The sequence below is a fragment of the Canis lupus genome, chromosome 11 (genome assembly GCF_011100685.1).
Source record: "Canis lupus familiaris isolate Mischka breed German Shepherd chromosome 11, alternate assembly UU_Cfam_GSD_1.0, whole genome shotgun sequence".
Classification (NCBI taxonomy): Eukaryota; Metazoa; Chordata; class Mammalia; order Carnivora; family Canidae; genus Canis; species Canis lupus.
This window is the reverse complement of record NC_049232.1, coordinates 63,159,380-63,172,202: the sequence shown is the minus strand read 5'-3', so window position 1 is coordinate 63,172,202 and position 12,823 is coordinate 63,159,380. Positions and strand designations below refer to the sequence as shown.

The 12,823-nt window shown below is 52.1% G+C and overlaps 1 protein-coding gene and 1 pseudogene across 1 annotated transcript; both read right to left on the bottom strand.

Moving 5' to 3' along the window:
* Positions 1–4,319: 4,319 nt before the first annotated feature.
* On the bottom strand, positions 4,320–4,898 carry LOC100683287 (60S ribosomal protein L9-like). The gene is given in 1 exon segment (XM_038551641.1): positions 4,320–4,898. A coding segment is annotated over 1 exon segment (579 nt).
* A 101-nt stretch (positions 4,899–4,999) lies between these two features.
* LOC111097910 lies at positions 5,000–5,793 on the bottom strand (annotated as a pseudogene).
* Between the last annotated feature and the right edge of the window lie 7,030 nt (positions 5,794–12,823).

Sequence of the window (12,823 nt, the reverse complement as noted above, 5' to 3'; positions counted from 1 at the left end):
CCCATCCCAGTCCCCAGGTGGCTGCTGTGGCTGCTAGAGCAATCCTGGGTGCAGGGGGAGGAGGCGGAGGGGTCCCCTGCAAGCTGGGCCCGCCAATCAGACCCCCGACTCTGCAGCTGAGTCTCTTGCAGAGCTCATTTGCATAATTTGGTTCAATATTTACTGAGCCAACCTCATTTTCTGGGCCGTCTCCACGGCCGACAGCTGGGAAGGCTGCAATTACGGCATTACTGGCGCGCAGGGAAGCCGCGGCGAGTGCACACTGAGAGGCGGCTTCCAAGCACACGCAGCCCTGGGGGGCCCACCACGGTCTCCCCCATGCCCGCAGCTGGAAGTCTGCCGGGGCCCAGCTGCCAGCCAGGCTGCACCCCGACGCAGCTGACAACAGCAGCAAGGGCAGCGGTAACAGTAATCCTCATAGGCGGCTGCAGCTGGGTGCAAGGGTGCGGCCCGGGTGGGGTATCTCAGTCATCTTCAGGGCCCGGGGAGGAGAGTCAGTAAGGCCTGTTGCAGGGACGCCCAAAGGAGACTCTGATGGGCCAGAAAGAGCCTCCGCTTCAGGCCCAGCTGGATTCAGCGTGTGAGTGACGCCCCATCAAGACTCCTTTTTCTTCTGTGCTGGAGCCCTGCGCCGGGAGCTGCGGGCCAGCCGCCGAGCAGCAAGCACAGTCTGGGGCGTCTGCCACAGGCCTGGGGTCCCCGGGTTGGGTAGGCCGGGAAAGTGGCTTCTCCAGGGCCCCCCCTCCGGGAGCAGGGAAGGTGGGCGAGGACCCGAGGGCGGATAGGCACACGCCAGTCCCCATAGTCACTGACTGCCACCGGAATGCAGGGGCATTTAGAGCAGGGCCCGTTGTGGTCATTCCCCGGCACTAGGTTTGGGAGGGGAGGTTTTCAAATAAATAGGCTGATTCCTGCTTCTTGAGGAATGAAACATATTTGAGGCTTAGTTTAGACAGCCATTAAATGTGGATAAAAATAGCTATCCCAGGGGCGCCTGGGTGGCTCAGTCATTAAGCCTGCGACTCTTGATTTCAGCGCAGGTCATGGTCTCAGGGCCGTGGGATCGAGCCCCACTGGGCGTGGAGCCTGCTTACGATTCTCTCTCCCTCTGCCCCTTCCCCCACCGCCCCCTATTAAAAAAAAAAAAAAAAAAGAAAATAGCCATCCCAGTGTGGTGATGATTAAATGAGAAAATAGAAGTACACATGCCTAAAATTCCAGGTGACACCTAATAGGAGCTCCGTAAAGGACTGCAGACTCCGTGAACTCATCCTTTTTCTAGCTGTACTTGACCTTGGTAGTCGACCCAGACAGACAGTAGTTTCCTGTGGATTACTTGTGTCCCCTGATAAAGTGGTTTTTAAAAAATAATCGCAGTAACCACGTCTTTGCATGCTTGGCCATTTACATGCATCTCATTTGATCATTACAATAATGATCTCATTTGATTCTAAACATCCATATAAATTACACGATAATTAATGTTAGTTGAGGGCTTGTCCATGCCAGGCACGGCTCTAGATGCTTTGTCTTTACTGATTCCCTTCATCTTCACAAGAGCCCTAAAAAGTAGGTGTCAGTCTCCCCATGTTCCTGAAGCCCTGGGTACTGGGTGGTTAAGTCACACGACGGTGTTACTACTACTTACAGCCGATGAACAGCAGAGACTCAGCTCACCGGGCTTCGGTGCGCCCTCTTTAACCACACTAAATGAGCTGCTGTTCTGGTTGGTTCCATGAGAAAGCTGGACAAGCATGGAATAATGCAGAAGTCTCACAAGTAAGTGCTAAGTGGCAGAGGTGGGACTGGAGGGCAACAGTCCGGATCTTTGTGGATTCCTTTCATTCCACAGTGGGAAGGTCATGTGCTCGGAGCACCGCAGACTCCAGCGGGCAGCTGCCCCGTGGGGCTCAGGACCCAGAGCAGACACCCGGCGGGGAGCTAGGCGCTCTGTGAGTTGGCCGAGTGGTGTGGGAGCAAGAGCAGGGGTCCCCCACTTAACTCTTGTCTTCACACCAACCCCGCAGGGCGTGAGCCTGGGTCAGGCACGTGAGACAGAAGGAGTGAGCGAGCTGGAGGCTGCTGGAGAGCAGAACCGCGGCCTGCAGAAGCTCGGGGTGCCCGCGACAGGCACCTGCCCCCAGGCACGGGGAGCGCACCAGGAAACGTCTGATGGCTCAAAGCAAGACAAGGACGTAACTGAGCTGGGCCCGGTGGGAGTTTCCTCCACACGCCAGCAGACAGGAGACCCAGAGAAAACAGAGCCGGGTCGCGGGCCGCAGTCTGGGGCTGCCCACACACACCTGGGGCGGTGAGCGGCACCTGCGGGCCCTACAGCCGCGGAGCCCGCGTGGGAATGGCAGGCAGTGGGGCGGGCAGGTCAAAAGTTTACACGGAAGCGTGCAAGCCTGTGGGACGCTGAATGCAAGGTGCTATCTTGGTTTGATCTCAGAACAGTAAAAGGATATCGCTGGAAAGCCACATAAAGTCTGTGGCTTAGTGAATGGCAAGATGTATACCAGTTAATTTCTCAGTTGTGACAAACGTCGTGTGAGATGTTAACATCGGGGGACACGGGGCGAAGGGTACGCAGGAGGTCTCTGCATTACCTAGTCCTGCAATTTTTAAATTCCAAAAGAATTTTATTAAACTTTTTTTTTTTTACATCTCCAGAAGGAATCTCAATGCTGTTGCATGCTATGCCACCTTGACCGAGTCATTTACACACTCCGTGCCTCAGTTTCTTCATCTGTGCTCACAAGCATGGGGGTGATAACGGCCCCAGCCTGTGACCCTGAGCCTCATCCGGCACCGTAAATACTCCATGGATGTTTTCTGTTATTATTATCAGTACGGTCTGCTCTCAAGTGTAAACTGCATTCCCGGGTTGGGGTAGATGGGGGGACGGCTCCCAGCACCCCCTTACTAGAAGGAAGGTCATGTCCCTTGCTGATGCATGGGTCCCTTGCTGAGGTCATGTCCTCCCCGGGGAAGAGGGAAGGCGGGGGGTGGTGGGGTGTAAAGATTCAGCTGCTCCAGCCAGATGGGGCACAGCTCTGCCGGGCGAGGCTGGCTCCCTGGGAAGGCCGGAGCTTTGTCAGGCCCAGGTGACTTCCCTTGCCCGGTTCCTCACAGGCATGGATCCCCATCCACGTCTTGCCCCCACCCCTCGTCCAAACCCCGTTTCATTGTTTCCTTGCCGAGAACCTAACCTGTAGCACCTGGTGCTGGGAGGGATCCGAGAAAGCAGGGGTGAGATGGGGGCTTGGGAGCTGTGCTAGCCCCTCTCAGCTGGCACGGAGGACCCCATCACTGGTGGGGTGGGGAGCACAGGCAGGCCCTAGCCCAAGGTGGCTCCCAACTGTTAAAACTTGTAGCAGCGTTGGGGTGCCTGGGCGGTGCAGTCAGTTAAAGGTCCGACTTGGTTTCAGCTCAGGTCATGATCTCAGAGTTGGCTCTGTGCTCAGTGAGGAACCTGCTCAAGGCTCTCTCCCGCTCCCTCTGCCCCTCCCCACTGCACCCTGCCCCTCTTTCTCTCTCGAATAAATAACTATATCTTAAAAAACAAAAAAACTATAGCAGTGCGGGTGGAGTGCGCTAGCAGGCAGTGAATGCATCGGGCATTTGAGGCTTGGGGGTCGGGTAGGGGGTAATAGTGGCTCCAAAGATCACAGTATTAGATGCCATGGTTAGCACTGTGGATGCCCCCCCAGAAAGACAACGAACAGCGGAGGCCTAGAAGCAGACAGTGGAAAGCCAGGAATGGGAGCCGCGGGGCCTCGTTAATTGTATCCAAGGAAACTTTCATCTTTCAAACAGGGAAGGGGGAATGAATTCAGGACAAGCCTGAAAGTGGCTAAACTTCAAGGACAGTTGATGTCCCAACCAGGCCAAGTCTGTTAGGCCAAGGTAAAGGCCTGGGATCCTGGCTAATAGGATCGGGCCATCTCGGGCGATGCCTCTGAACGCTTCAATTCCCCAGACTCCTCTGAACCTTCTTTTTTTTTTTTTTTTTTTTTTTCCTCTGAACCTTCTGAACCAGGAGCGTGGTCGGTCCAGCCTTCCCCTCCCCTTGAGACGATACTGAGGCCTCCACCTGCAAGGCAACACGTGCCCTCCCCACCTCTCAGGGCCCACCTCAATCTCCTTTTCCCCATTTGGTATCTCCTTTAAGAAATCCTTACCTTCCCTGAGATTAAAAGAATGTTCACATTCCTTCCCCTCCCCTCCAGTCAATACAGCTTTTATTGCCTCTTTAAGATACCACAAATAAGTCTGGAAAATCATCCGGCTGTTTCTGTAGCTAGATGACTTAGATCTTATTCATCAGTCTGCGGAACTATTCCTTCTTCGGAAACACAGATAACATCCAAAACTTTCCCGACATCCTTGTCTTTAACTGTTGTGGCTTGCTGAATCGAAGCAGCTGGGTTTGATACAAGTTCAGTGTCATTTCCTTCAAGAATTAATTCATCTTTCTGGGCTTGAGATACCGAACAAGGAACGCCTGATCTCACCTGAGCCCTGTGGATGTATTTTTCACTCAAGGAGTTTTGGATTTCAACAGGAGAGCCATTCTCCAGAATAACAGCGTTGATGGGGAAGTGAGTATACACAGGCCTCATCTTGTAATGGAAGCCCAGTGTAACCCCCCTGATCCGTGTTCTGCACACAACTACTGGTAGTGCCAACGGTAGCCAGTTCTTTTCTTTTTCCCACCATTTGTCAGCTCAGAGCCTCTTCTTTTTCTTTCCAAGGAGACTGAGTTCTACATTGATGTGACTGAAGCCCCTGTGCAGGGTTCCTCTGGGGCCCTTCCCAATAACAGTGCATCCCTTCAGAATGATGTTGACATTTTCTGGAATGTCGACAGTCTGATTGCTGAGACTGGTCTTCATTCTTGCAGTAGATTTGGCAAGGCGAGCTGTTTATATTCCTTTTATTAGTTTATTTTTTTCCAGCATCCCAAATCTTTTTAATAACAAGACAGGATCTGAGGTTAGTTTTTGTAGCCACGGTGGGCCAATTGGCCTCTGGTGCACTCGGACTTCTGGCCCTTGGAGCATTCACAGGGATTGGTAGGGCTCTGTGGGGTTCACAGGGCCTGTTGAAATGCCTATACACCTCGGGGCCCTTTCAAGGATCAGAGAACAGGATGGTGCCACAGCCCTTGCAGGAGTCCAGAGCCAACTGGTTGAAGGCAAAAATCTTGCTCCTGGTCTTAGGGATGTGGCTCATGTGTAGTGCGGACACCTTTAGTTTGGGGACCTCTTGGACACACACATCATCCATTACAGTTCCTACAAGCATAGTTGTTTTATTTTCCTGGTAACAAAGCTCTATCTTCCCAATCATCTAGGAAAGGAACAGAGGCCACCAGGTAGTGCGACTCATGTACAATCCCGTCAGTACAACTCGGTTGAAGGTGGAGCTGGTTTGTCCAGCCAGAAGTCTGTACAGATTTACCAACAGCATCAGAAAGGGAGACAGAACATGAGAGACTCCTAACTCTGGGGAACGAACTAGGGGTGGTGGAAGGGGAGGAGGGCGGGGGTGGGGGTGACTGAGTGACGGGCACTGAGGGGGGCACTTGACGGGATGAGCACTGGGTGTTATTCTGTATGTTGGCAAATTGAACACCAATAAAAACTAAATTTATTATTTAAAAAAAAAAAGATTTACCAACAGCCTTAGGTAGATGTCCAGGCTCCTAAGCTTACGCCAAATCTTTCAGTCCTTGTGGGTGGTGGGTGTCCCCTCCCAAGATGGTGCCTCCTGCTCAACCAGGTCCATAAAGCCCTTTTATTAGTTTCTATAGTTTTACATTTCACATTTAGGTCTTTAGTCAACCAAAGATAACTGAGGACACACATAATAAGGTGCCTATATTTTTGTCTGGATAGAAGCCAGTTTCCCCAACATCATTTATTAAAGATTCCACCTTTGTCCATTTGTTTTTTTTTTTAAGGATTTTATTTATTTATGAGAGACACAGAGAGAGAGGCAGAGACACAGGCAGAGGGAGAAGCAGGCTCCACGCAGGAAGCCTGATGTGGGACTCGATCCCAGGATTCCGGATCACTGTCTATGTGTTCTTTTTTTTTTTTTTTTAAAGATTTTATTTATTTATTCATGAGAGACACAGAGAGAGAGGCTGAGACACAGGCAGAAGGAGAAGCAGGCCCCATGCAAGGAGCCCGATGTGGGACCCGATCCTGGGTCCCCAGGATCACACCCTGGGCTGTAGGCGGTGCTAAACCGCTGCGCCACCGGGGCTGCCCTGTCTATCTGTTCTTGATGTCACTTCTTTCGTACATCAAGCTCTCATGTGTTGTTAGAGCTGTTGCATGATGTTATGTTTTCTTCCATTTTATGCTTTGTCCCATGCCTACTTCTTTGGCTATGACTTTGTAATATGTCTTAATAGCTGGCGAGTGAGGTAAGTGTGAATGGTAATTATTATCATTACAGATGAGGACACTCAAGTTCAGACAACCTAAGTGATGTGTCCAAGATCACATGACTAATAAGTGGCCAGACCAGGATTTGAACTCATGTCTGAGTTATTTAAAAGACTGGGCTCTTCCCATTGTGCCAGGCTGTTCTCAGGGTTGTCTCTTTCCCCAGGAAGGAGAAGAGGTGGGGAGGGTACTTTGATTACATTGGCTTCATGCTTCTGGCATCCAAGGAGGTCACATTTCTTCCCAGAAGGAACTGACATTTCTTTTTGGCTCCTGCAACCAAAGGGAGAAGCCACATTCTCTGCCACTATTGCCTTTTCCTTGGGAGCACCCATTAGGGTAGAGAGAAGCAGGCTTGAACTGGGGGCCCAGAGAAACGCCCTCTAGTCAGTGGGCTTCATGCTTCCTGTACTGTGGCTGCGAGTGAGGGCTGAGAGACCACATAATTATCTTTATCTTTTTGAAAATAGATCTGACCATATCTGTCTCTCCTGCTAAAAACAAAATAAAGAAATGACACTATACACCCGCCTACCACCACCCACCAAGAAAAAACAAAACCCAAGTCTGCAATGAAGCAATCGGCTGCAGATTTTTGGTGTTTGTATTTCCTTTTAGTTGATAAATCTCTTTTTTCCTATAATAGAATCATATGCAGGAGCCCCAAATGAAAAACAATAAAGTGTGGCTTTATTAACGTGTAGCTTTTCAAGTCCAAAGTGGAGATCTGCTCAGCTTCCTCCTGTGCCTGACACCTAGTAGGTGCTCAGTAAATATGTATGGATTTAATGAAATAGGCTTGGGGGCCTGTCCATGGGACCCATTTGGCATCCACAGACCTTGAGGTCAAGCATGAGCCTCCATGATGGCACTTAAAAGCCTAACTTTGGCCTTGTTCTGTCTCCTAGACCAACACCAGCTGTACTAACCAGCTCATCATTCCCAAATTTGCCCGGTCCTTTCTTTACCTGTGCCTTTGCTAAAGCTCTTCTCTCAGCCTGGAGTGCCTTTCCCTCCCACGTGTCCTGCTGTGTGGACCACCAGATCTTTGTAACTCAGCTCACATAACCCCTGCTCCGTGAAGCCTTCCTTGATTTCTTGCCAGCTACCCTGGAAGCCCCATCTTTGTGCTGGCTGTGCATCGGCTATCGTACTTGTCCTGGCCTGGTAAAGCTCTGCCCCGGAACTCCTCAGGGCAGGACTCAGGCCCTTCGTCCCCATCCTCAGTTTAGTATTTGGTCTCTTAGGGCTCAACAACTATTATCTGAATAAATGAATGAAGAAGTGAATTGATACATGAATATGGAAACAGTAGTCAACCCGCTGGAGGCCTGTCATTGGAGGATCCAGCCCAGGACAGCCCTCCCAGAAGGACCCGCAGTGGTAAACACCCAGCAATGTGTGGCGAGCCCCAAGAAGGTGGCTCCATCACTGTTGCAGGCTGGGAGGGGTAGGAATCTATGAGGCTGGGTTCCTGACATCTGTAGCTGTGAAGTGGCAGCCAATCAAGGGTTGGTTCTTGCAGGGGTCGGGGCCTCTTCCTGCCTGAGGACTGCTGTTTTCCAGCTCCCACACTTCCCTCTCTGTTCATCCCAGACCTGGGCCTTGGAGAAATCACTCCTACCTCCATAACCTCTGAACAGTCCTGAGGGAGAGCCCCTTCCACATTCTAAGTCCTGAGTTTCCTTTGGACTCTTGTAGTTGGCTGTTCACGGGCAGCTTCTTTCATCCCAGAGAACTTGCCTGAGGCTCCTTTCCAGACGGTGATCCTTCTGGAGGTCTTGGTCCCCCCACCTTAGTAATCATTCTCTCTGCTGGCCCATGGTGGTGCCCAATGCTGGGCTTTGTCTGAGAGGCTCAGTGAATATTAAATACCCAGCAGATCTGTGGGAACACAGAAAGGTCACCAAAACCATCAACAAGGTCTAGCCAGCCCTGGAGCAGGACAGAGCCATGAGCTCCTCTCCAATGGGAGACATGGTAAACAGACAGTGACAGTGTGGTCAGCTATATACATGGGTGTGCTTTCAGCAAGCACCAACTTTATGCCAGACACTAAGTTATACATGGTAATGTCTTGCTCATCAGATCGTTGAGGAGCAAGTATAAAAATCCCCATTTTTTAGATGCGGAGACCAAGGCTTACAGAAGTAAAATGACTTGGTCAAAGTTTCACAGTTAGATGAGTGGCAGAGCTGCAGTCAGAAGCCACATCCCTCTGCTGTAGGAACTTTGAAAATAAAAGCCATTCCCTGGATGGTGGTTGGTTGGTTTTCGTGGGGGGAGGGAAGCACAAAGGAAGCCTTCATGGATAGGATTCTAAACCTGAGCCTTGAAATTCCTTAATAACATTGGTTCATTTATTCAACCAAAATGTATTGAGCACCTACTGACCTTCCCTGAAGGAGCATAGTTTAGTGATAGAAAAAAAAAAATCAGAAAAGGCAAAGCTTATGTCAGTGGCAAGTGTGACCGGCGAGTCTGTGGGAGGGTCTCCATTCAGCATGGGGGGAGCAGGTCATAGAGGGCTGTCTATCCAGTAGGAGGGACCACGGGAAGCTCCTACTACCGTGTCGGGGATTGTGGGAAACTCTTGGTCCAGTGTGGAGGATCATGGGAAGCTCTCCAGCCGGTGTGGGCATCCTGAGAAATTTCCTGGCACAGTGCAGTGCGTCTTGTGAGGCTTGGGGAGGAGGGGATAACTGCGCTGAGTCTAGAAGGCTGAGTGGGACAGGAAGGGGAAGAAGTGTCCAGAAAGACCCTGGAGCAGTACGTGCAAAGGTCCGGAGGCCCGGTCTTTTCCGTGGGCCCTGAGAACAGGCTGACAGCCAGCCGTCGGCGCATGTGTGTTTGTTCCAAGCCCACAGTGGGGAATTTATGAGACCTGAGTCAATTCCTGGGGTTAGTGCAAGTCCAACGTGGCTCAGAGTTGCATGATGTAGTTTGAGATTATTAGTTTCATGAAGTCATAAAGCAAGGCACACGGAAGGTTGTAAAAGCATTCCAGGCCCCAGGAAAGGAAGAACGGCCCTTTGGAAGTGTTGGCTCATTTCTTCCAGGCACCCTCCTCCGCCTGGACGCTGTGGGGGCCTCTGGTTGAAGAATCCACAGTCTCGTGAGGGCCGCTGCTGCCGTCGGAAGGCGGCTCCGGGACTGGGTCGGGGCAGACAGCGAGGAGCAGGAGCTTGGGTGATCCCTAGCCCTTGGGGGGCCGGAAGGCCCAGCTGTCTCTGTTTGCATGGGTTCTGGAGGAGAACAGGCCGATTCTTCTAGAGAGGGGCCTCTCCACCCCCACCCACTCCATGCACAGCGATACAAATCCGAAGGAGAAGAAAAGCCCAGGGCTTCAAATCCTGTGAGCTCCCCCGGGCCTCCCCCTCCAGCCTTGTCACAGGAGGGCAGAGGCCCAAGGCCGCCTCAGAAGAAAAGTGCAGTCTCCCCACCCAGCACGGGGATCGACAGAAAACTGGCACGAAGGGGGCCCTGAGCCAGGTGTGGGCCTCCGTTCTCCCTCGGCTGTGTTCTAATGAGAACTTGGCAGAGGGCTCAGGCTCTCTGAGCCGCGGCCTCCTCTCGATGAGGCTTCAGTGAGTCAAGGCAGATAAAGGCCGCTGCCCACGGGCCTGCACGTAGGTTTGGTTCCCCCCTCTGCTCCCCTGCCCAGCGTGGGCAATGCAAGTCCAGAAGGGCTGGGTTTTCTGGGTTGGCGTCGTCCTTCCGCCCTCTGGATGGCTCCCCTACAGCCTGCTTCCCCCTCCCGTAACCCTCGCTTGCGTGGCGCTCCCCACCCGGTTCCCCCACCTGAAACCCTGCATGGCTCTTCCTCACTGCAGGGGGCATGTCAGGGCAAGTGTTGGAGCGGGGGGCAATTCACCTTTCCAGACTATTCTATCCGGTCCTGGCATTTGCCCCTCACTTGGGCTTTTCCTTTTCCTTTACGGTGGCAGACCAGCCCTCTCCTCCCCACCCGGCCCCACAGCCAAGCCTTCCAAGCACAATTCCTAACACTTCCCTTGTTAGCCATGGGGGCCGAGCTCCTACTGCCACTGATTAGTATGGCAAGGTGTGCTTTTGGCTTCGAGGCAATGTCCAAAAAAACCCAAATGTGCAAATAAATAATTATGCTCAGACATGCACATGCTGTGCGCTACATGATGTCCCTTGTAAGAACAAGGGACAGGCCTCTGCTGGCTCCTGGGCTTTCAGGAGAGCCTTCACAAAGCATGTAACATTGAAGTGGGTTTTAAAGGTCGAATAGGAGTTCACACGAGGAGGGAGGAATATGAGAGAACTTCTAAGCGGAGAGACTAGTGTATGTAAAGGTGGAGAGGTGTGGAAAGGCCTGGGTCACGAGGTCCTGCTGTATGTCGGGAGAGAGGGAAGGAGACAAGTTGAAGCACTGGGACAGGCAGGTCTGCACATGGTGTTGAAAGCCAAGCAGAAGAGTCTAGTGTTCGTTATCCTGAAAAGGAGGAACGGAGGGCAGTGTGCAGAGGGGCCTCAAAGAGTTTCAGGTGTCTGCTGTTCTGACCACGTACTCAGCAGTCAAGAGGCAACACTTCAGTGCCCCCGTGACCTGCCCAAGTGTTTTCTGGGTCACCTAAAGGGTCAAAAAATGGAAAAACCATCACCGGAGCAGTTCTCAAACTTTCTGGTCCTTGGAGCTCATTTCCCTCTTAATAACTGTTGAGAAGCTCAGGACTTTTTTGTTCCTGTGGGTTATGTCTATCAGTATGGACTCGATTAGAAGTTGAAGTCGAAAAATCTAAAAAAGAAAAAAGTCAAAAAATCTAAAATATATTAAGATTAAACCCACATGTCCAAATGTTTAAAAAGTCTTCATGAGAAATAATTATTTAAAAAAAAATCAGTGAGAAGCGTGGTGGTGTGTTCGGTTTTTGCAAATCTCTGTTGCCCGGCTGGCTCCATAGAGGGAGGACAGCTGGATTGCCACATGTGCTCCTTCCATCTGTTGTACTATCAGGGGTCACACAGCCTCTAGGAAACGCCACTCTGTGCCTCTGAGAGTGGGAGTGGACACAGCAGAGTCTAGGGTTACTACAAAAGTCCTTCTGACCTCCTAGACGCCCCCCTAAGTAGCCCACACGCTGCCTTTCAAGAACTGCTGGTCTAGCAGCAGCCAGGCAAATCCTCAGAGGAGCGAACAGCTGTCTGAACAGCTGGGAGAAACAAAAATGAAAACGAACCCAAAAAAACATCAGAGGAAGAACAGACTTAACTCTGTGATGCAAAGAGGAAGGGACGCAAGTGAGGCAGTGTCACCTTGGGGTGATCTGGGAGCCAGGGACATCGGCCTGCCTCCCGGCTCTGCCACTTATGGCCTGCTTGACCAGTTAGCCCATCTGTAAAATGGCAACAAGGCTAGTACAAGTAAAGCACGTGGCACAGGGCGAGATGCAGGGACTTTGTAAAAATAGCATTTGTGCAGTAGCCAGGAAACGCGTGCGAGTGTGGTGGTAGGATCAGATGTGGGCTCCAAGTGAATGGCAACCTTGAAAACTCTGGTATATTAGCACAGCTGCTCAAGGTGTGATGTGGCTGTTAAACCAGCAATCTCAACTTTAGGCTGCATTAATGGAGGCATCATGCACAGAACAAGGGAGGAGAGAGGGAGCGCTCCTCCCGCCGCCGTTCATAGTGCTCGGACCCTCCCTGAAGTACTTGGTTCATCAGGATGGGGAACAGACTTGACGTAATTCATTCCAAGCGAAGGGTTTTGTTCAGCATCTGCAAGACTTGGCCGGAGGGTGAGAGGCGATCAGGAAGAGACACAGTCACTCCTAAGGACCTGGAGGGTTGACACGTTGCCTCAGAGTGAGTCTGGCCTCTGCTGGGAAGCACAGGAGTTTGACAACCACTGGAGTGTCTGAAATCTAGGAAGTCCGGGCGGGCGGCAAGGGCCCCATCCCCAGAAGCATCAGGCACGGATGAGGCCCGGCGCAGCTCCCCGGGGGCGCCCACAGAACCCTTCCAAATCCCAGTTCCTGTGCCTCTGCCGGCTTGGAAAGAAATGTCAGAAGAAATGGAAAGAGAAGGTGGAGAAGGGTCCCCAGGGACGGCTGCGAGGAGCAGGCGCCATTCGGTCAGGCCGGAGGCTGGCTTCGCCGCCAAATTGGATCTGGAGATGTACCTGCCAATCGCTTGGCCTAGAAACCCACAGGGGAAAATTCAGCGTCGCCCGCAGACAGTCCATGGAAATTAGAGCTTTCCGCGCCCGAGATGCCCAGCGAGGGGAGGCCCAGCGGCCTGGTGTCAATACTGCGAGGACAGAACGGTCTGCGAGGACAGACGCACCCGGATGGCTCAGCCACGCGGAGTCCTGGGGCGGGGGGGGGCACCCT